A 21492-nucleotide genomic window follows, 5' to 3' on the forward strand; every position below is an offset into this window, starting at 1 on the left:
ACAAGCATAATAAACACACATCTTCCTGTATTAGCTTAGTATTTAGATTGACTTGTAACCTTAGTTCTTTGATTCTCAAACACATATCCCAATTTAAGTGTGCACCCTGGGATAGAACAGGTTAGCCCCTTATCACAGCAGATGACTGTTCTCTGAGTAGTCCTGGCTTGGTACAATTCAATTTGCATATTTTGTGGAAATTTTCAAGTTCAGGGAGTTGAATGCCTTGCTCTTTGTAGAAAATGATCGCTTGCCAAATCTTCACTTATTTTTTTCATCAGTGATACAGGAACACCCGATCCTACTGTTGAATTGCTAAAGGAAATCCTAGATTTTTCTTGGTTCATTTTTTCCTTTTCATGATAGGCAACCTCACTGACTCTTCATTACCCCAAATCTTTATTATAAAATACACATAATCTCAAACATTGTAAAAAGCAGTTTGGTGCACTCACAGTGTCGTACAACTGTTAGTACCATCTATCTCCAAACCTCTCTTCATCCATCAGTCTAAACCTTTAGACCCATTCAACGCTCCCATTTCCCACTGCTCGCCATCCTGTCACCCTCCATTCTACTTACAGTCTCTATGTTTTTGACGACTGCTTACTCTTATATAAATGGAATATATGTCATTTTATGATGGGCATGTTTGACTTAGTATAATGTCCTGTACGTTCATCCATGTTGTAGAATTTCCTTTTTCTTGACTGAATACTACTCTGTTGTATGTATATACCACATTTTGCTTACCTGTTCATCTATACATGAACACTTAAATTGCTTCCTGGTTTTAGAACCAACTGACTTTTGGGCTTTGTTTTACAGTGGTCTCTTGGGAAAAAGTGGTTTTTGTCTCCAGTAAATCTAAATTCATAGAAAGCAGAAACCATTTTTCATTCCTCCAGAATCACACAGTAGATCCCTCATAAATGTTTGCTTTGCTCAGAAAAATTGCTTAGGAACATTCTCTATAAAGGCATATTTCATAGACCTGCCAAGCCAGCCGTAATAATAATGATGATTGAAAATAAGCTTTTCTGCTTGTTTTCTTGGCTTGAATGTCTTTAACGGATTATCATGCCATCTGTTTAGAATCAGTGTTTCAAGGATGAGGAAGAAAGCATTTTGGGTGAGAAATGACTGATGTAAAGGACTTTCAACACAACTGCCAAGAGTCATTTTCCATGCCCGTTGCTTCTACAAGGCCATATTGTGAAGCAGCTCCCTTAGTGCCCGGCTTCCTCACTGTCTATGAATCAAATCAAGACACTGTCCTTTTCCTTTTGAAGTTCTCTGCCAGCTTATCCCAGGTCTTGGAAACCTCTGTGATTTACTTAACAAATGCATTTTTCCTATTTTTTTTTTCTCCTGTTATAATTTTAATCGGTTACTCTGTACTCGAGAAAGGAGACAAGAATTTACTAGGTGTGGCGAAATTGCCATTTGGTTAAGATTTATGTTATGGAGATAAATGACCAGGAGAGAAGAACATGTCCATTCTTGGTGCAGTAATTGTGTGTGAATACACACATGTGTGCTTGTTGTGGCAGCATGATTTCAGATTTGTGTATTTAGAGGCCAATTTAACCAGAGTACTAGGAGAAAAGGGGAGTCTGAATGTATAAGCCATGCTTTTTTTTAAGATTTACTTATTTATTTGAAAGAGTTACACAGAGAGAGGAGAGGCAGAGAGAGAGAGAGGTCTTCAATCTGCTAGTTCACTCCCCAATTGGCTGCAACAGCCGGAGCTGCACCGATCCGAAGCCAGGAGCCAGCAGCTTCCAGATTTCGCATGCAGGTGCAGGGGCCCAGGCATCTGGGCCATCTTCTACTGCTTTTTCAGGCCATAGCAGAGAGCTGGATTGGAAGTGGAGCAGCCAGGTCTCGAACCGGTGCTCATATGGGATGCCAGCCCTGCAGGCAGCAGCTCTACCTACCATGCCTCAGTGCCAGCTCCTAAACCATGCTTTGATATAAGTTTACGTAGGAAATTTTTATGAAGTAAGATAACAAACTTAATTGTATCTCTGACTGGCAGAATGGCTATAACTGTGTTTTATTGAATAATCATTCAGTAAAATTGACTTTTTTGGTGGCTACTTCTATGACTTTTTAAAAACTAAACCTTTTATTAAAAGATTTATTTATTTATTTGAAAGGCAGAATTAGAGAGAAAGAGATCATCTGGTTTACTCCCCAGATGGCTGCAATGGCCAGGGCTGGGCCAGGCTGGAGCCAGGAGCCAGGAGTTTCAACTGGGTCTCCCACATGGGTGCAGGGGCCCAAGGACTTGGGCCATCTTCTGCTGCTTTCTCATGTCATTAGAAGGGAGCTGGATGATGACCACAGGTGGTGGCTTAATTTGCCTCACCATGCTGCATGCTGGCCCCAAAACTAAACTTTTTAAATTTATAAAAAATTGTGCAGAAAATTGAGTTCCAATATACCCCTCTCTGCCCCAATTCATTAATTTCCTAACATCTTCAGTACTATATTTGTTTTTTTTTTGTTTTTGTTTTTTTTTTTTTTTTTTTTGGACAGGCAGAGTGGACAGTGAGAGAGAGAGAGAGACAGAGAGAAAGGTCTTCCTTTTGCCGTTGGTTCACCCTCTAATGGCCGCCGCGGTAGCGCGCTGCGGCCGGCGCACCGCGCTGTTCCGATGGCAGGAGCCAGGTGCTTCTCCTGGTCTCCCATGGGGTGCAGAGCCCAAACACTTGGGCCATCCTCCACTGCACTCCCTGGCCACAGCAGAGAGCTGGCCTGGAAGAGGGGCAACCGGGACAGGATCGGTGCCCCGACCGGGACTAGAACCCGGTGTGCCGGCGCCGCAAGGCGGAGGATTAGCCTGTTGAGCCACGGCGCCGGCCTCAGTACTATATTTGTAAAACTCATCCTTACCTTGGGGGAAGTAGTTAACACTTCCAGTGGGGAACAATAGGTTTATCATGTTACTGCCAGGAGAGTGGTAAAAGACCAGACAATACATGGCACTTGGCTGATTATTGCCTAGCAAAGAGGAATGCTACAGTTCCCTTTGTGGGCTTTTCTGTATTGGGCAACAGATATGAGCACCTTAGTTCAGCTTGGCAAGAATTGAAATCTACTTTCTGTTACTTTGGGTATGCCTGTGCTAGTCATTTCATATAAATGGAATTGTACAGTATGTTGCCTTGGCCTTTTTTTTTTTTTTGGACAGGCAGAGTTAGAGAGTGAGAGAGAGAGACAGAAAAAAAGGTCTTCCTTCCCCATATGGCCACTATGGCTGGCGCTGCGCCGATCCAAAGCCAGGAGCCAGGTGCTTCCTCCTGGTCTCCCATGTGGGTGCAGGGCCCAAGCACTTGGGCCATCCTCCATTGCCTTCCCAGGGCCACAGCTGAGAGCTGGACTGGAAGAGGAGCAACTGGGACAGAATCCAGCACCCCAACTGGGTCTAGAACCCGGGGTGCCGGCACCGCAGGCGGAGGATTAGCCTAGTGAGCCACAGAGCCTTGGCCTTTTTTTTTTTTTTTTTTTTTTAATTTGTTTGATAGGCAGAGAGAAGAAAGAGACAGACATGGAGGAGTTCTCTCATTCAATGATTGACTCTCAAATTCCCACAACCGTGGGGCTAGACTGAGGTTGAAGCTGGGAGTCAAGGATTTTATCCAGGTCTCCCATGCGGGTGACAGGAACCCAATTACTTGAGCCATGATTACAGCCTCCCAGGATCTGCAGTACCAGGAAGCTGGATTCATGAGCCAGAGGTGGGTTTGGAACTCAGGCACTCTGATGTGGCGTGCTAGGCCAGATGTCCACCCATTATGTGGCGTTTGTAAGTTGACTTCTTTCAGTTAGCATAATGTTTTCACTGTTTGTTTATGTTGTAGCATGTATCAGTACCTAACTTTTGTTTTATGTGGTTTTTTTTTAAGTAAGAATAATGTTCAATTGTATGGAAATACTACATTTTGTGTATTCATATATCTGCTGATGGATACTTGGATTCTTTGCACTTTTGGCTCTATTGAGTAATAGATGCTGCTCTGAACGTTTGTGTTCAGGTTTTTCTGTGGGGGTGCTATTGATTCCCCTAGATATATAGCAAAGAGTGGATTTGCTAGACCATTCTGTGGTAATTCTATGCTTAAGGGTTTTTTTTTTTTTTTAAAGATTTATTTTATTTATTTGAAAGAGTTACACAGAGAGAGAGAGAGAGATAGTGAGAGAGAGAGAGAAGTCTTGCAACCACTGGTTCACTTTTCAACACAGTTGGAGCTGAGTCTATCCAAAGCCGGATCCAAGAGTTTCTTCCAGGTCTCCCATGTGGTTGCAGGGCCCCAAGCACTTGTGCCATCCTCCGCTGCTTTCACATTAGCAGGGAGCTGGATCAGAAGTGGAACAGCCGGGACTCAAACCAGCGCCCACACGGGATGCCAGTGCTGCAGGCCAGGGTTTTAACCCCCTGTGCCACAGCACTGGCCCCTATGCTTAAAGTTTTGGCCATTTGTACTTCTTTTTTTAATTAATAATTTCTTGCCTTTTTTTTTTTTTTTTTTTTTTTTTTCTAGTGTGAAGGAAGGAACCTGAGATACTTTGTAGTGTCTTTTTGGTTCTTCAAACTGTCCCTAGAGTTAAAATTTATTTCTACTCTTATTCTTTGCCTGTTTCTGTATTCTTTCCATTAATGTGATGGTGGCTGATAATCTGGTTACTCAAAAGAGCCATAGAATTGATGACTATTTTAGTGCTTTAAGCTATTACTCACTTTGAAACATTGTAAATGTATAACCATTTAATTATGACTTCTGTACCTACAAATTTGTATATGGTTTTGTTTATTTAGAAAAAAGAAAGTGAGTGTCTGCAATTAAAAATTTTGGTGCTTCAAAATGAACTGGAAAGACAGAAGAAAGCTTTGGGACGGGAGGTGGCATTGCTGCATAAGAAACAAATTGCATTGCAGGACAAAGGTGAGTGGAAATCCCACAGACATCTCCTCACTCAGTAGTTTCCCTTTTCTTTCTCCATGGGCTCAGTCATCTGTGTCAACGTGCTGCTAGACTTCTCTTTCATTTTTTCAGTAGTTATTGAAGTGTTTTGAAGTTGCTTCTTACTGAATTGTGTACAAATCCTCGTGTATGTATAACTGGATTTTTTACGAAGTTTACACACCCAGGTAAGCAGAGTCTCAGTTGAGAAATAACATGACCGGACCCTAAAACCCCAGAAGATGCCTCGTGTTCCCTTCCATTCACCCCCTCTCTAGACAGGGTGACCACTGCCCTGAGTTACGGGGTCAAAGATTGGTTTTTCTCGGGGCTGGTGCCATGGCTCACTTGCTTAATCCTCTGCCTGCGGCACTGGCATCCCATATGGGCACTGGGTTCTAGTCCTGGTGGCTCCTCTTCCAGGCCAGCTCTCTGTTGTGGCCAGGGAGTGCAGTGGAGGATGACCCAAGTGCTTGGGCCCTGCACCCCATGGGAGACCAGGAGAAGCACCTGGCTCCTGCCATCGGATCAGCGCGGTCCGCCAGTCGCAGCGCGCCTGCCGCGGCAGCCATTGGAGGGTGAACCAACGGCAAAAGGAAGACCTTTCTCTCTGTCTCTCTCTCACTGTCCACTCTGCCTGTCAAAAAAAAAAAAAAAAAAAGACTTTCTTTTTTTAAAATAAAGTTTCTTTATGTATTATGGATATAGATTCTTTGTTTGATATTTGCACTAAAAATATATCCTCCCACTCTGTGACTTGGTGGTTCACGCTTTCATGATTCCTGTAAATGAACAGAAGCTCCATTTTGTCAACCTTTTCTTTTATATTTGAGACTTTTTGTATTTAGGTCAGGAAATGTTTGCTTATTTTAAGATCTTAAAAATATCCTATTGTTTCCCTTCAAATATTTAGCTATTTTACTTTTTATATTTATATCAATAATTCATCTTTAGTTAATTTTTATATATTATGTAAGCTAAGAGTCCAGGGCAAGGTTTTTATATCATCAGTTGACCCAGCACCATTTCCTTAGCTCATCCTTTCTTTATTGCACTGTGGTTTCTCTTCTGCCATAAACCAGATGACAATATCCATACCTGTACAACTTTTAAGGATCCTCTATTCAGCTCTAGTTATCTCTTTTTCTTCTTTTTTTTTTTTTTTTTTGCCATTCTCTCACGGTTTTAATTTTCCAATATATTCAGTTGTGTTATCTGTTAAAGTTCTTTAGCTTAAGTTATTTATGTTCTCTTGCATTTCATACAAATTTCTACACAGAAGCAGAAACCTTGCTAGGAGTTTGATGGAACTACATTGAAGATGTTAATCAATGTAATTGGGAATAATAGGTGTATTACAGCCATAAAAATAATATATGCCTTTAGTTATTAGATATTCCTTACAAAACATTATTGAAATGAAATAGTTTAGTGTGTAGATCTTTCCTATGATTGACTTTTCATCTTCCTTGAGATTATTTTGTTTTTTGATGTTTTATACTATTGTAAACATATTAAAATTTAATTTTCTTTTTTTAAAAAGATTTATTTATTTCTTTGAAAGTCAGAGTTACACAGAGAGAGGAGAGGCAGCAAGAGAGAGAAAGAGAGAGAGAGAGAGAAAGTCTTCCATCTGATGGTTCACTCCCCACATGGCTACAATGGCCAGAGCTGCACAGATCCGAAGCCAGGAGCCAGCAGCTTCTTCCAGGTCTCCCACGTGGGTGCAGGGGCCCAAGGACTTGGGTCAGCTGGGCAGGAAGTAGAGCAGCCGGGTCTCAAACCGGCACCCATATGGGATGCCAGTGCTTCAGGCCAGGGCGTTAACCCAATGTGCTACAGCCCCGGCCCCAAAATTTGATTTTCTAATTGTTTCTGGTGTCTATACCAATTCAGTTAGCCTTGAATCAAACTAAAATTAATCATAATGTAATTTTTTTATTGTACTATAAAGGTAGCAGAATGGCAGACAGTATTTTTTTTTTTTTTTTAGGATTTATTTATTTTAAAGGCAGAGTTAGAGAAGGAGATACAGAGAGAGATCTTCCATCCTCTGATTCACCCCCACCAAATGGCTGCAGTGGCCAGAGATGGGCTAATCCAAAGGCAGGAGCCATGAGCTTCTTCAGGGTCTCACACATGGGTGCAGGGGCCCAAGCACTTGGGTCATTTTCCACTGCTTTCCCAGGCCATAGCAGAGAGCTGGAATTGGGAGTAGAGCATCTGGGACCCAAACCAGTACCGTATGGGATGCCAGTGCTGCAGGCGGAGGCTTAACCTACTATGCCACAGCACCGGCCTTAATGTAGACAGTCTTAAAAGCAGATTTCTTGAAATATAATTCACTTGCCATGTAATTCACTTTTTTTAAAAAAAAATGTTTATTTTTATTTATTTTTCATGTACTTGAAAAGAAGAATGATAGGGAGAGGCAGTGGGACAGAAGAGAAAGAGAGAGGTCTTCCATCCACTACTTCATACCTACAACAGCTGGGATTGGGCCAGGCTGAAGCCAAGAGTCAGGAACTCCATCCAGGTCTCCTTTGTGGGTGGCAGGGACCTAAGTACTTGAGAGGTAATCTGTTGCATTAGCATTAAGCTGGTGAGAAACAGTAGCTCGAAAGTGAACTGACACTTTGTTATAGGATGTGGATGCCCAAGGGATGGCTTAACCTGCTGTACCACAATGCCTGCCCTCAATTCACCATTTTAAAGTATATCATTCAGTGCTTTTTAGTGTATTCACAGGGTTGTGCAATGTTCGCAAACATCTAATTGCTGTCCCTAAAAGAGATCTCATGTCAATAGTATTCATTTCATATTCCCCCTCTCTACGGTCTGAAGTAACAACTAACGGACTTTCTGTTTCCTTTTTTTTTTGTTTTTGTTTTTAACTTACTTATTTTTCACTTTATTTAAAGGCAGAGAGACAGAGACGAAACAGACAGACAGCTCTTCCATCCACTGCTTTACTCCCTAAATGCCTGCTTCAGCCACACAAACGTTTTTCAGCTCCTTAATTGTCCTTTGCTCCGTCTCACCTGCATTCAGGCCTTTGCTTAAATGTTGATTTCTCCAGGAAGACCTCACTGGATCTCTTCTCCTTCTGCCCTGATCTTTATCGCCCAGGTTAGAAGGTCTGCTGAGTGTTTCTTCCTTGATAGCAGTGTGATTATCCATCTCTTCCTCTAGACTGTGTGGTCTCTGAGAACACCCACTGCCCCAAGTACTGTGCTAAATACTCTTATGTCTTTGGGTGTGCTATTGTGCCTGGGATAGACTAAGCATTCAGTAAATGTTTGTTGAATGAATGAATCACATTCATAATTATCTGTGGACATTATTGGTAAAGAAAGACTTGTCTAGTTTCTAGTTTAGCATTCATTTTGGATGATTGGTACCCTTCTGAGAAATACAGTGGAAAAAGTCTGCATTGTTTGGCAGTGATTGTTCAAACTATCTGCATTCCATTATAGCTTACATATTCACTTTTATAAATGAGAGTCTAATGGAATGAGACATTGTAAGTAAAGTTCATTTTCATAGTTTCTGATAGAATGACTCCAAGTAAGTATAGAATATAGGTTACTATAGAATAGACTCCAAGTAAGTACATACAATACCTGCTTCCAAGGTCTCATCCTCCGTGAAAAGACATTTCTTAGGTGGCTTGGGAAGTCCCATCAACTTTTGCCCTAGTCATATTACCTGCTACCTGTAGCATGTATTTCTGTATATCTTGCACTTTTCAGGATCATCAGTTTTCAAAAGAAAAACACCACAGGATTTTAAAGTTAGTGCTTTTGTTAGTGCTTTCCTAATAATAGGAATAACAATACCAATAGCTACAATGTTTCAAGTGCAATGAGTTTTACCCTATAGATATGTTATTGTTTAATTGACATGATAACTTTATAAAGTAGATACTAATATTATTTACATTTTACAGTTAAGGAAGCTATAGGTCAGGGCCAAAGAAGTTACATAGTTTACTTAAATTCACATAGCTAATGAGAGCGCATGTTTGGAGTAAAATCTTCCACTGATCAGAACTTTCAGTCACCATATAATACTACCTTTTCATAAGTAGTCGGAGGTATAAACTAGCCCATGGAATGTATATTATTTTCTAATATTTTAAAAAGATAAGGAGATGTACTTTGATTGTATTCCTGACTTGCATTGGTATCTATTAAGATAGAAGGAAATCCCAAAATGGCTACCATCAGATTATTAGCAGATGTGTTGGTAAACAGTGATTTCTGACTTGTATTTGTAGCTTGATTTAACGTGTTAGCTAGGCACTACTGAAATGGTTTGCCAATATGCATGTCACTAGTGAGTTCTTATGTGTTATGACTTTGCTACTTAGTGCTTATCTAGGCACTTGAATCTGAGCTGAAGAATTTGGTTAGAATATAAAGTCAGTAATATATGAAACTTAATCTTGACTTTACAATGGATTCTTCTGAGTGACTGTATATTTAACTTTGGCATCTTTTGAAGTATCTGTTCAGTAAGGTTACTGCTGATACAGTATGTTAAGTATTAATTTGTGCGAACACTTGGAAGAAATCAGGTGCCTATATGTTTTCTATTTTTGCCTATAAAAGTTCATTGCAGCATTGGAAAGAGACAAAAAGATCATTTCTCTGCATACTGCTGACTTGTTGAGTGGCCACATGACTCTGGGGGCCTCATTATTGCATACGCATAAGTTTTGCCTTCTGTACCTCAGAAGCATTGCAGTGGGTCTCAACTTGCCATCTACAACAGCTTCCAGCTGGGTCATGAGCTGATCTTTCCTGTATTAGTGTTTAATAATGTTTGTGTGTTCATTCCTGGAAGATATTGGTAACTTACCATGTTTAATAAGCAATAATTTCTCGTTAGTGCCTTAAGTCAATTAACCTTCCCATTAACTAATTCTGTTCTATTAATTTTTTGGTCCTAAGTCAACCTTCAAATATTTGAGAAGAAAAACTTTTAAAAATTAGTTTGTTGGAGAAGTGTTTTAAAAAATGGCTTAAAATGTTGAATTTTTAATTTTTTTTTAAGGAAATGTGTTCAGTAGAACCTAGATCTCTTAGAAAAGAATGTTGATAAAAATCCGAGACTACATCAGTGGGACCTAGGAAGTGATATTAACTTTATAAAAGCAGAAGTCTAAGTTCGTAGGAAGAAGCTACTTTTTTTTTTTTTTAAGATTTTATTTTTTGTTTTGAGAGGTAGAGTTACAGACAGAAAGAGGGAGAGACAGAGAGAAAGGTCGTCCAGTGCACTGGTTCGCTCCCCAAATGGCCGCAATGGCCATAGCTGGGCCAATCCGGAGCCAGGAGCCAGGAGCTTCTTCTGAGTCTCCCACGCAGTTGCAGGGACCCAAACTTTTGGGCCATCTTCTACTGCTTTCCCATGCCATAAGCAGAGAGCTGGATTGGAAGTGGAGCAGCTGGGACACAAACCAGCCCCCTTATGGGATACCAGCACCACAGGCGAAGGCTTAGCCCGCTATACCACAGCGCTGGCCCCAAGCAAAAAGCTACTTTTTAGCATACTTGGTTCTTGATTGTAATAATATGGTTATGCATGTGGCTTAATTTTTTTAATGTTTATTTTTTCATCTCCTTGAGAGGCAAAATGAGATCAGAGAGAGGTGCTCAGAGAGAGAGAAAGAGAGAGAGAGAGAGATCTTCCATCTGTTGGTTCATTTCCCAATTGCCTGCAACAGCTGGACTGGGCCAGAGCCTGGAACTTCACCTGGACCTCCCATGTGGGTGGCAGGGGCCCATGCTTTTGAGCCATCATCTGCTGCCTCCCAGGATGCATTAGCAGGAAGTTGGATTGAAAGTGGAGTAGCTAGGACTTCAAATGGAACTCCAATATGAGATGTGGGCATGCGAAGTGTGACTTTACCTACTGGATCCCAGCACCTGCACCTGTATTACTTTATAGTTAGAAAGTGTTTGCACAGAGATTATCGTTTTTGATCCCTAAAACCTAAGTAGGGCCAATGTTGTTATCTTCATTTTATACTTAAAGCACTGGGAAGATGAAGGACTTGGCCAGGAACATGTAGAGTATTCAGAACGAAGTTGAAATGGGAGCCCAGATCTTTTTACTCCAAATTGTGTTGTGCTTTTCTCAGTATTCCATACTATCTGAAACCTTGCAAGTACGTTCATTTCAATCCCACATAAATCTTGTGAAAGTGATTACTTTTATTGGAATCCTGTAACATTGCCAGGTCTTTTAGTTATGGTTTATCATTTATTTCTTAAAATAGTCCTAAGAGATAATTTTTACTCCCTTTTCCCAAATGAGGAAAACAGTCTCAGATACATTTCCCAAGGTCACAAGTAAATGACAGATCCAAATTCAAATATAAGTTTCTCTGGCTCCAAAGTCTGTCTTGCTTCCATGAAACAGAATACTACTGCTTTCTTTATTATGTGTACAATAGGTAAACTGACAGTTTGCTATTTCTCCATTTGGCTGCGGAGCATTAGCTGAACACTTTGTTTTTCTGTATTCCCTTTTATTGTAAGATGGGCAAAGTGAGTTTTCTCCACAGATTGCTTTGCTTTGGATTGAAGATCTGCCATTTTCTTAGTTTGTCCTTAGACAAGCCATTCAACCTTTTCTGATTTATTGTCGATTTACAAATAAAACAAAAAATTCTGATTTATATAAGATTTCTTCCAGCTGTAAGATCCTGGATATCTCACAAGGGTAGGATTGGCAGAGACTGTGGGAATCTGTTTACCTTTTTAAGGAATCTATTTATTATTTAAAAATTTAATGCCAACAATGCATTTCCCAACGATAAAAGATGCCCTCCCTTTCACTCCCTTCCCCACCCCCCCAAGATAGTTGATCTCACCTAAATGGCTAAAGGTGCCCTTTGTTAACCCATTCTGGTGGGAATGACTCACTAGAATTCCCTAACCAGCCATACATACTGTTTTCCATAGACTTTTTAATTCCGTTTGGTAAACAAAAGCAAAAACAAATACATTGCTTTGTTGACTTAAGTGTGTAGAAAGGATCAGATATATGAGATTTCATTGCTCAGATTTGGGTAAATAAATTATTCTCTTGATAATTTCAGTAAATAAAAAATTATTGCCAGAATAAGAAATGTTTCAAATGATTATCATCAATAATAATAGTTTCCTTTTGTCACTTCGGAAAAAATCTGTGTAATGGTGGTGACCTACAAATGTAGTTCTACATGTTGTACCATCTTCTGCTTGGTCAGACATTGTATACTTTTGCCTACATCTTAGATAAAAGAAGAATCACATGGTATATTGAGATTGAAGCTTTAGATTCTATAAAAAGGTCACAGGTTTCTATTTGAAATTACAGACATTACTAAGGACTGTGCTACAGTTTTCTCTTCTCAGCTCCAAAAGCTACTTCTCATAAATTTTTTATCTTTTATTTTCTTATTTTATTATTTGCTTTAAAGGCAGAGTTACACACAGAGAGAAAGGGAGGCAGAGAAAGAGAGAGAGAGAGAGAGAGAGAGATCAATCTTCCATCCATTGGTTCACTCCCCAACTGGTCACAATGGCCGGAGCTGTGCTGATCCAAAGCCAGGAGCCAGGAGCTTCTTCTGGGTCTCCCATGTGGGTGCAGGGGCCCAAGGACTTGGGCCATCTTCTACTGCTTTCCCAGGCCATAGCAGAGAGCTGGACGGGAAGAGGAGCAGCCAGGACTCAAACTGGCACCCATATGGGATGCTGACACTGCAGGTGACAGCCTTAGCTGCTATGCCACAGCTCTGGCCCCCTCATAATTTTTTAACTCAAGGTGTATTTATTTGAAATGAGAGAAAAACCAAAATGTTGATTAGTCTGTGTGTGCTCTGATTTTTTATAGCTATTGAGAGAAATTCCTAAATAGGCTTCCTTCAAAATAATTTATATCTGCCTTTCAAAAGTTTCAGAGCCTGATGACCGTTTTTCCTGGAATTTCTGCTATTAACATGTACTTACTTGTAGCTACTAGCATTGTATGTAGCTTGTGAAAGGTAGAAACAGGCAAACAACTTGTGAGGCAGAGGAGAGTGTAGGGGAACAAATATGGTCCCTAAGCTAACTTCAGATTTCACTTTCAAAATTATTCAATTCCACATGTTAATTATTCCAGTAATGTCTTAATTGAATTGTAGGAAAGAGAAACTATAATATTTTAATCTCACCCTTTTGTAATGTGTAGAAACATATTACCTGACAGAATTATATATATATATAAAAGATTTACTTATTTTATTTGAAAGTCAGAGTTACACACAGAGAAAGAGGCAAAGAGAGAGAGGTCTTCCATTCACTGGTCCACTCCCCAAATGGCGGCAACGGCCAGAGCTGTGCCACTCAGGAGCCAGGGGCTTCCTCTGGGTCTTCCCATGTGGGTGCAGGGGCCCAAGGACTTGGGCCATCTTCTACTGCTTTCCCAGGCCATAGCAGAGAGCTGAATTGGAAGTGGAGCAGCTAGAACTTGAACTGGCACCCATATGGGATGCTGGCACCGCAGGCGGTGGCTTTACTCACTATGCCATAATACCGGCCCCCAGAATTATATTTTTATCTGTCATAAGTTTTTTTCTACTTATTCCTGAAAAGCACTGGCAGTGAAATTTACACAAAATACACTTATAGTTAGATGGTTCAGTATAGAGATTAAGGGATTATAAGGCAGGATGGGTGTTGTGATGCATGCAGCAGATTAAGCCACTGCTTGAAACACTTGCATTGCATGTTGGAATGCCCATGTGAGTCCCAGCTGCTCTGCTTCCAATCCAGCTTCCAGCTAATGTGCATCCTGGGAGGCAGCAGGTGATGCCCCCAAGTACTTGGGCCCGTGTTACCCACATGAGAGACCCAGATGGGGTTCCTGGCTCCTAGCTTTGCCCTGACCCAGCCCCAACTGTTGTAGGTAATTTGAGTCCTCAATTAGTGAATTTCTTTCTCTCTGTGTCATTTACTCACTCTGTTTTTCTTTTCTTCCCTTCTTTCTTTTTTTAAGTTTCATTATTTGCAAGACAGAGTTACAGAGAAGCAGAGGCAGAGAGGGAGAGGGAGAGAGAGGTCTTCTATCCGCTGGTTCACTCCCTAGATGGCCACAATGGCCAGAGCTGTGCCTGTTTGAAGCCAGGAGTCTGGAGCTTCTTCCGGATCTCCCACAGGGATGCAGGAGCCCAAGTACTTGGGCCATCTTCTACTGCTTTCCCAGGCCATAGCATAGAGCTGGATTGGAAGTAGAGCAACCAGGTCTCGAACTGGCACCCATATTGGATACCAGCACTGCAGGCAGCAGCTTTAGCCATTAAACCACAGCACTGGCCCCTCACTCTGTTTTTCAAATAAGTAAATAAATATTTTTTTATTTTTTTATTTATTTTTGACAGGCAGAGTGGATAGTGAGAGAGAGAGAGACAGAGAGAAAGGTCTTCCTCTTTGCCGTTGGTTCACCCTCCAGTGGCCACTGCGGCCGGCGCACCGTGCTGATCCGAAGGCAGGAGCCAGGTGCCTCTGCTGGTCTCCCATGCGGGTGCAGGGCCCAAGCACTTGGGCCATCCTTCACTGCCTTCCCGGGCCGTAGCAGAGAGCTGGCCTGGAAGAGGGGCAACCGGGACAGAATCTGGCGCCCCAACCAGGACTAGAACCCGGTGTGCCGGCGCCGCAAGGTGGAGGATTAGCCTGTTGAGCCACGGCGCCGGCCATAAATAAATATTTTTTTAAAAAGGAACTTCGTAAGGCATGTAAAGGAAGAGCATCGAGTGTTGTGTGTGTGTCTGAATGAATTCATTTATTCATCATTTATGGAACACTTAAAAAGAACCAGACACAGTATAAGATGTTAGAATCATAATGACAGGGGTTGTAAGTATGTGACAGAGATTTATAGAGGGTTTTACAAGAACACAGAAGATAAACATCTAAAAATCAGAACCCCTAGTTAGGGGTGGGCATTTGGCCTAGCAGTTAAAATACTTCTAGGAACATGGCTTCATTATATGAGTGTCTGGGTTTGCGTCCCAGCTCTGCTCCTGATTCCAGCTTCCTGCTAATGCACACCCTGGGCCCTGCCACCCCTGGGGGAGACAGATGGAGTTCCCAACTCCTGACTTCAGCCAGCCACAGTTCCCACTGTTGCAGTCCTTGGGGAATATACCAGTAGATCAGAGCTCTCTGTTTGTCTCTCTGCCTCTAGATAAATTAAATAAATAAATACATAAATATTTTTAGAATAATACTGGAAATTTTTTTAAAGGGAGCTTTAGAAAGAGTAAAAAACAAGCCATGAGGTAAGCAAGCAGTCCCAAAGTCCTCCATCAGAAAGGATTTTATATCCAGAATACATGAAGAAGTTCTAAGAAACAATATGAGAAAAATAAGGATTAAATAGAAAAATGGGCAAAAACTTGACCTAGCACTTTATTAAAAGAAAAAAACAAAGGACCAAGAAGTATATGAAAATGAACTCAACCTTAATAATAATCATAAAAATGAAAATTAAAAATTTGATTACACTCGAAATTGTCGTGAGGGAAATCCAAATTAAGCAATAATGAGATTCTGCTACATGCTTGTTATAATGGCTAAAATCCCAAAACCTGACGATGACAAATGCTGACTGGGGGCCAGAGGAACGGGAACTCTCACTCACTGCTGGTGGGAATACAAAATGGAAGAGCTACTTTGGAAGACTGTGTGGCAGTTTCATAAATACAAACATTGAATTAGCATAAACCCAGCAATCACACTCTTAGGTATTCATTCAAGTGAACTGACAACTTAAGTGAACATTCCTAGACGTGTGTATTGAGCATGTAATGGCTGAAGTATCTGGGCCCCTACCAGGTAGATGGGAGACCAGGAATGAATTCCTAGTTCACAGCTGTGATCTGGCCCAGTCTCTGCTTTCCACTCCCAAATCCCTGCAACAGCTGCCACCGGGCCAGGCTGAACCAAGAACCAGGAACTCAGTCTGGGTCTGCCACATGGGTGGCACACACCCAAATCTTGAGCCCTCACCTGCTGCCACCCAGTTTGCTATGTGCAGGAAGGTGGAATCCAGAGCAGAGCCAGGACTTGAACCCAGACACTGCAGAAGAGGGTGCATGCATGCTACCTGGCCTCTTCACTGCTCGTCCTGGCCCTCAGGAGGTGATTTTTCGCAGATTGCTCAGGGGAGGTTTGCTTAAGGAACTCAGCTTGCAAGACCTGAGGGTCAACAGAGGGATCAGCAATTGAAAAGACCTGAATGTGTAAAGGACTTGGCCTGTGGAATAAAAAAGAGGCACTGTAGCTGGAGTGTACTGTGTTAGAGCAGCATGACATGGGGTTGGAATAAAAAGGAATTCAGAGTACAGGTGAAGATATTTTTCTTGTCCATTGAACATGAGGAAGAAGCTGAGGAAATGGTGTAGAGCTTGGTGAGTTTACATACTGGCGCTGAGTAGGACTGGAAAGGAATCCTATTACTTCAGGATAGTATGAGATGAGTTAGAGGAAGACTTAAGGATTGTGGGATATGTATGGAATAGTCATCTCTAAGGGTGGGAAAGCAAACAAATTATTGAATTGCCATAGGATTGTTGAACAGTGTGCCTATTTGTGCTTTGTGGTTATTATTTTAAAGCAAAATCAGACTGTTTATGTGATTTTTCTCTGCCTTCTTGGAACTTCAAGGGAACAGGCAGAGAGTGCAAATATTGAGGGAAAAGTAAAATCATCTCCATTGTACAGATGAGGCAAATTAAGCTCAGGGAAGTTGAAACTTGTTTGGAGTATTAAATGGAGCAGAGGTTGGATTTCAATCCAGATCTGTTCCCTGAGTTCATGGGCTTTCCAAATATGCTATACTGCCTCCCATGGGATCTATTTGTCATTAAGTACTAAAATTAGCTCTGACCTCAGTGGTCAAGCAATTTTGTAGAGGTATGAAAATTTCTTCCCATTGTCTGTTATAGAGAAGCCTATCAGTTATTTAAGGGGAAAAATAGTAATCTCTTGGCATTAAATTCTGAGAGGAATTTAGCATGCAGTTTGTTGTATGCAAGATATTAAATATCATAATGAAATACCGTCAGTTGCAATTTTGTAAATGTTACAGCAAGAACTGTCTTAACCCTTAAGAAGGACAGCATCATAAATCATAGTTCAAAAAAGGCATTTCTACAGGAAGGGAAGCTAAATTTGTCCAAGTATGCTGCTTTTTGGTTATCTAACTTGATGTAAAAAAAAATCTAGAAAAATGGCATTTAATTGATTTTTAATTGTAACTTTGACAATGGCCAGTCTGAGACCAAACTCTGCTAAGAAACTGCCGAAAGAGACTGTGTTTTATGTTCTTTTTTAAAGCTGTATATATTTATTTGAAAAGCAGATTTACAGAGAGTGAGAGCGAGTGAGAGAGAGAGAGAGAGAGGGAAGGAGAGAGAGAGAGAGAGCCAGAACGAGTGAGAGAGAGAATCTTCCGACTGAAGCCAGGAGCTTCTTCCAGGTCTCCCACGTGTGTGCAGGTGCCCAAGGATGTGGGCCATCCTCTGCTGCTTTCCAAGGTTCATTAGCAGGGAGCTAGATTAGAAGTGGAGCAACCAGGACTGGAACCAGGGCCCATATGAGATACCAGTGCTGCAGGTGGCAGCTTTACCTGCTATACCACAGCGCCAGCCCCTGTTTTGTTTTTTATCAAAGCAAGATTCATATTCTTTTTTCTTTCTTTAAAGATTTATTTATTTATTTGAAAATAAGAATCAGATAGGGAGGGATAGGGAGGGAGGGAGGGAGAGACAGAGAGAGACTTCTACCTGCTGGTTTGCTGCCCAAATGGCCACGTTGGCCTGGCAGGACTGGGCCAAAACCAGGAGTCTGAATCTCCATCAGGGCCTCCCATATGGGTGCAGGGGTCCAGGCACTTGCTTTTCCAGGTGAATTAGCTGGGAGCTGGATTGGAAGTGGAGCAGCCAGGACTTGAACCAGCTCTCACATGGGAAGCCAGTGCCCTAGGCATAAGCTTAACCTTTTGTGCCACAATGCCAGCCTGGAGATTCATGTACTTTAAAGACTGAATTCACAGGAGACAATAGTGACATTTGATTCTGAAGACCTTTCTCTCTCTGCCTCTCTCTAAGTCTGCCTTCTAAATAAATAAATAAAAATTTTTTAAGAAAAATTGCGGTGCTAGACTCAGGGTAGACAGAGCTAAATGTTTCAAAAAGTGACTTTGGAAGATGGTAACCAAGAACATGCATTTGTTTTTCCCCTTTTTGTCAGTGACACTGATATGATAGTAAAATTTTTAAAAATAAATCTTTTTTTATAAAAAAATAAATTTATAGTGATGATGAAAACAAAAGCGGGTGCCACCAGAATAGCAAAACCTTTGATATAGTTCTTGACATAAAGTAGATAGGATTGTTTTCTTCAGTAAGCTGGAGTAGAGAAAAACTCAACACAAATGGAAAAGTCTGTTGTGGGGGCTCCTGGCAGAGAATACCCTCCAAAACTCTGAGCCTGGAATTTCCAATTGTAGAGAATAGGAGCTAACTGTAGATGGACCTGCTGGCCTATTCTCTTTCTTCTGCATGTCTGGAATAATTCCCTGTAACATTTGCTCTTGCTACTTTCTAAACTTAATGGATTCTTGACCTGGTCAGGTCCCATGGTGTAAGTGTTTGGCGTGGTCGAGAAATGGAACAGAGCCTAAAGTGACTGTGGACTTTTACAACCGACCCAGAGGAGAACATGAAAGGCAGCTCTACTTAGGAGTGAAATACCCTAAAATAACACAATTCCAAAGTAAAGTTCTCCTTATTTGACAGTTGCAGTAGTTGAAAATAAAGGTACTACCCTCTCGCCACATATGTACCTTGAAGGATTGCCTATCAACAGGACCTGCTTGATTATACTGAACTTGTACTGAAGTATGAGGGCTTTTAATGTAAGTAGATCTTTACAGCTTCAAAGAAAACCTGTGCAAGTGTCAATACCATTATTCTAGTCACATATTTATGAGTTTGAAGGGAGAACCAAAGGTCAACAGGTACTTGAGGGAAAATCATGAACAAGACCAAGTTGAATAGAATAGCTAACACAAGAGGAACAAAATCCAAAGAACAGAAAAGATCAAATGACTATCCTCACATTAGACTTCCAGCCTGTGCCTCAAATGTAGAGATCCAGAAGTGCTTTGATGTCTACCCTAACAACCAGAAAAAATTGGATACTGTACAAAGTCATCATTTCTGTAGACTCTATCAGAGAAACCAAGACCTCAGAGCACCCATGTAGCCTTCTGGGCAAGACAAGACAAGTAAGTACATTCAAGGAGAGATGGATATAAGGTACTGATTACCAGTGGCAGAGCATGGGAAGAAGCTGAGGGCACTGAATAGGAGGTAAAATAATTCAGCTAAAGCTTTTAACAAATGGTTAATGGCCACATGTGGGTTGGTGTGAGATTACAGCAGGTATAAGACAATTCACACTTGCTTGCAGCTCCTTTGGCATAGACCTCTGGATATTCACAAGAAAGATTGAGGGCAGGGCTGGAGATCAGAGCTGTAATTCTGGAGGAGTGGTTGTTCAGGAAGAAAAGCACAACACTTCTTCTCTAAGAACAGTAGCATTAAGCCTCCAGGGGCAGAGCTGCAACTGCCATCTCTGGACAGGAGTCAAAACCTATAGTGGCTAGAAGACAAAGACTAAATGCATACAACACTCAACTCTCCATAGTTGATAGAATAAGTAGAAAATCAAGAAGAATAAAGAAAGACCTTAACAATACTGTCAGCTTACTTGATACTATCCCATTCCACTGAGTACTATAGAATATACTTTTTTTCCAAGTATATTTGGAATAGTCTACCAGACAGATCATATTTGATACCATAAGACAACAACACAAAATAATTAAAATTATATAAAGTATGTTCTTTCACCAAAACAGAAATAAACAACAAATTACTTATGGAAAAATATCTGAAAAATTCTAAATATTTGAAAACTACAGAGCATGCATCTAAGAAGCTATGGATCAAAGAAGAAATAAGGCAAATTACAAAATATCTTGACTAATGAAAATGAAAACATAACATGAGCATTTGAAGTGATATAAGATGAGGGGGAATTATATAGCATTTGATGCTTATATTAGAAATGAAAAAAAATCTCCAGTCAGTTATCTAAGCTTGTACCTCAAGAAACCAGGCAAAAAGAGCAAATGAAACCCCAATCAACCATAAGGGGACAGTAAAGGCGAAACTGATAGAATTGAAAGCATAAAATAATGAAACCAAAAGATGATTCTTTGCAAAGATAACTAAAATTGATAAGCCTATAGCCAGAGTGACCAAATAACCAGAAAGCACAAATTACCAGTATCAGGAGTGAAAGGGAGCATCACTACAGATCCTCTAGAATTTAAAATAATAATGTCATATTTCATATAACATGATGGCAGCATGCTATAAGGACAGTGGAAATGTTTGAAGAGTCTTATTTGCTCAATCTGGAACCCCTTGAGCACCAAAATAATTATGGATAGTAACAAAATAGAATCATTGAAAAACAAAAAGAAATCCATGATTCCACACTGGTAATAGACAGTTAAGAGTGAAGGGAGGGCCCTTTCTTAGAGAGAATTCTGACTACTAATTGACAAATATGCAGACAATACTGGAGTTGGAATATTATTTTGTAATTATCACAGTAAAGATTAAATCAAGTAAAAGTCATTAATCAGTGCTGAATCTAGAGAGAAATTTCTGTGAGAAGCATGGTCTTAAAGGTAGAATCATTTCTTCCAGATGTGATACCAGTCATACAGTATTCAGGCTGTAGAATTTAGCCTGAACAACCTCTGTAGAGATTGAATACACCATTTCTTCAGTTACTACTCCTTGTAAAGTTGCTTTTAGAATTTATGTTTAGTTTTCTGAGGCATCTTCAAATACTTAGTTCTTCTATCTGAACCCAGGTAGCTGAAGCTCATTCAGTGTTATTCCAGAGCCTACTCCTGTATTCCAGAAGCTGTACTACTTACCTTGGACAGAAAAAGGAACCTGGTATGTTTTGGAGAGATGGTGCCAGCATAGTTTCCGGGGCCTTGGTTTTTGTAAAGCTTATGGGAAACCATAAGCTCTCAGGTGACCCCTTTCTGGATTTGGACCTACTCTTATTTAGAAATAATTTCAGACTTGGAGAAAAGTTGCAAGAATAAGAACAGTACAATAAATGTATGAATATATATATATATATATATATATATATATATATGTCATTCAGACTTACCTAATTGTTAACCTTTAGCCTTTCATAGCTGGTTAAAACATTTTTAAAATTCAATTTTCATTTTTTGAGTTTGCATGATTTTTTTTTAACTTTTATTTAATGAATATAAGTTTCCAAAGTACAGCTTATGGATTACAATGGCTTCCCCCCCCCCATAACTTCCCTCCCACCCACAACCCTCCCCTTTCCTGCTCCCTCTCCCCTTCCATTCATATCAA

At 40.6% G+C, this 21492-nt stretch overlaps 1 protein-coding gene across 3 annotated transcripts in view; it reads left to right on the forward strand.

Annotated features, from left to right (window-relative positions):
• The window catches only part of UVRAG (UV radiation resistance associated), a 322825-nt gene that overhangs the window by 166565 nt on the left and 134768 nt on the right, over positions 1 to 21492 (forward strand). For all 3 annotated transcript variants that reach the window (XM_062196734.1, XM_062196732.1, XM_062196733.1), the window contains one exon: positions 4826 to 4952. In XM_062196734.1, coding sequence (XP_062052718.1) covers positions 4826 to 4952 — 127 coding nt within the window. The remainder of the gene's footprint in view (positions 1 to 4825; positions 4953 to 21492) is intronic.

Source organism: Lepus europaeus, chromosome 7 (assembly GCF_033115175.1).
Source record: "Lepus europaeus isolate LE1 chromosome 7, mLepTim1.pri, whole genome shotgun sequence".
Taxonomy (NCBI): domain Eukaryota; kingdom Metazoa; phylum Chordata; class Mammalia; order Lagomorpha; family Leporidae; genus Lepus; species Lepus europaeus.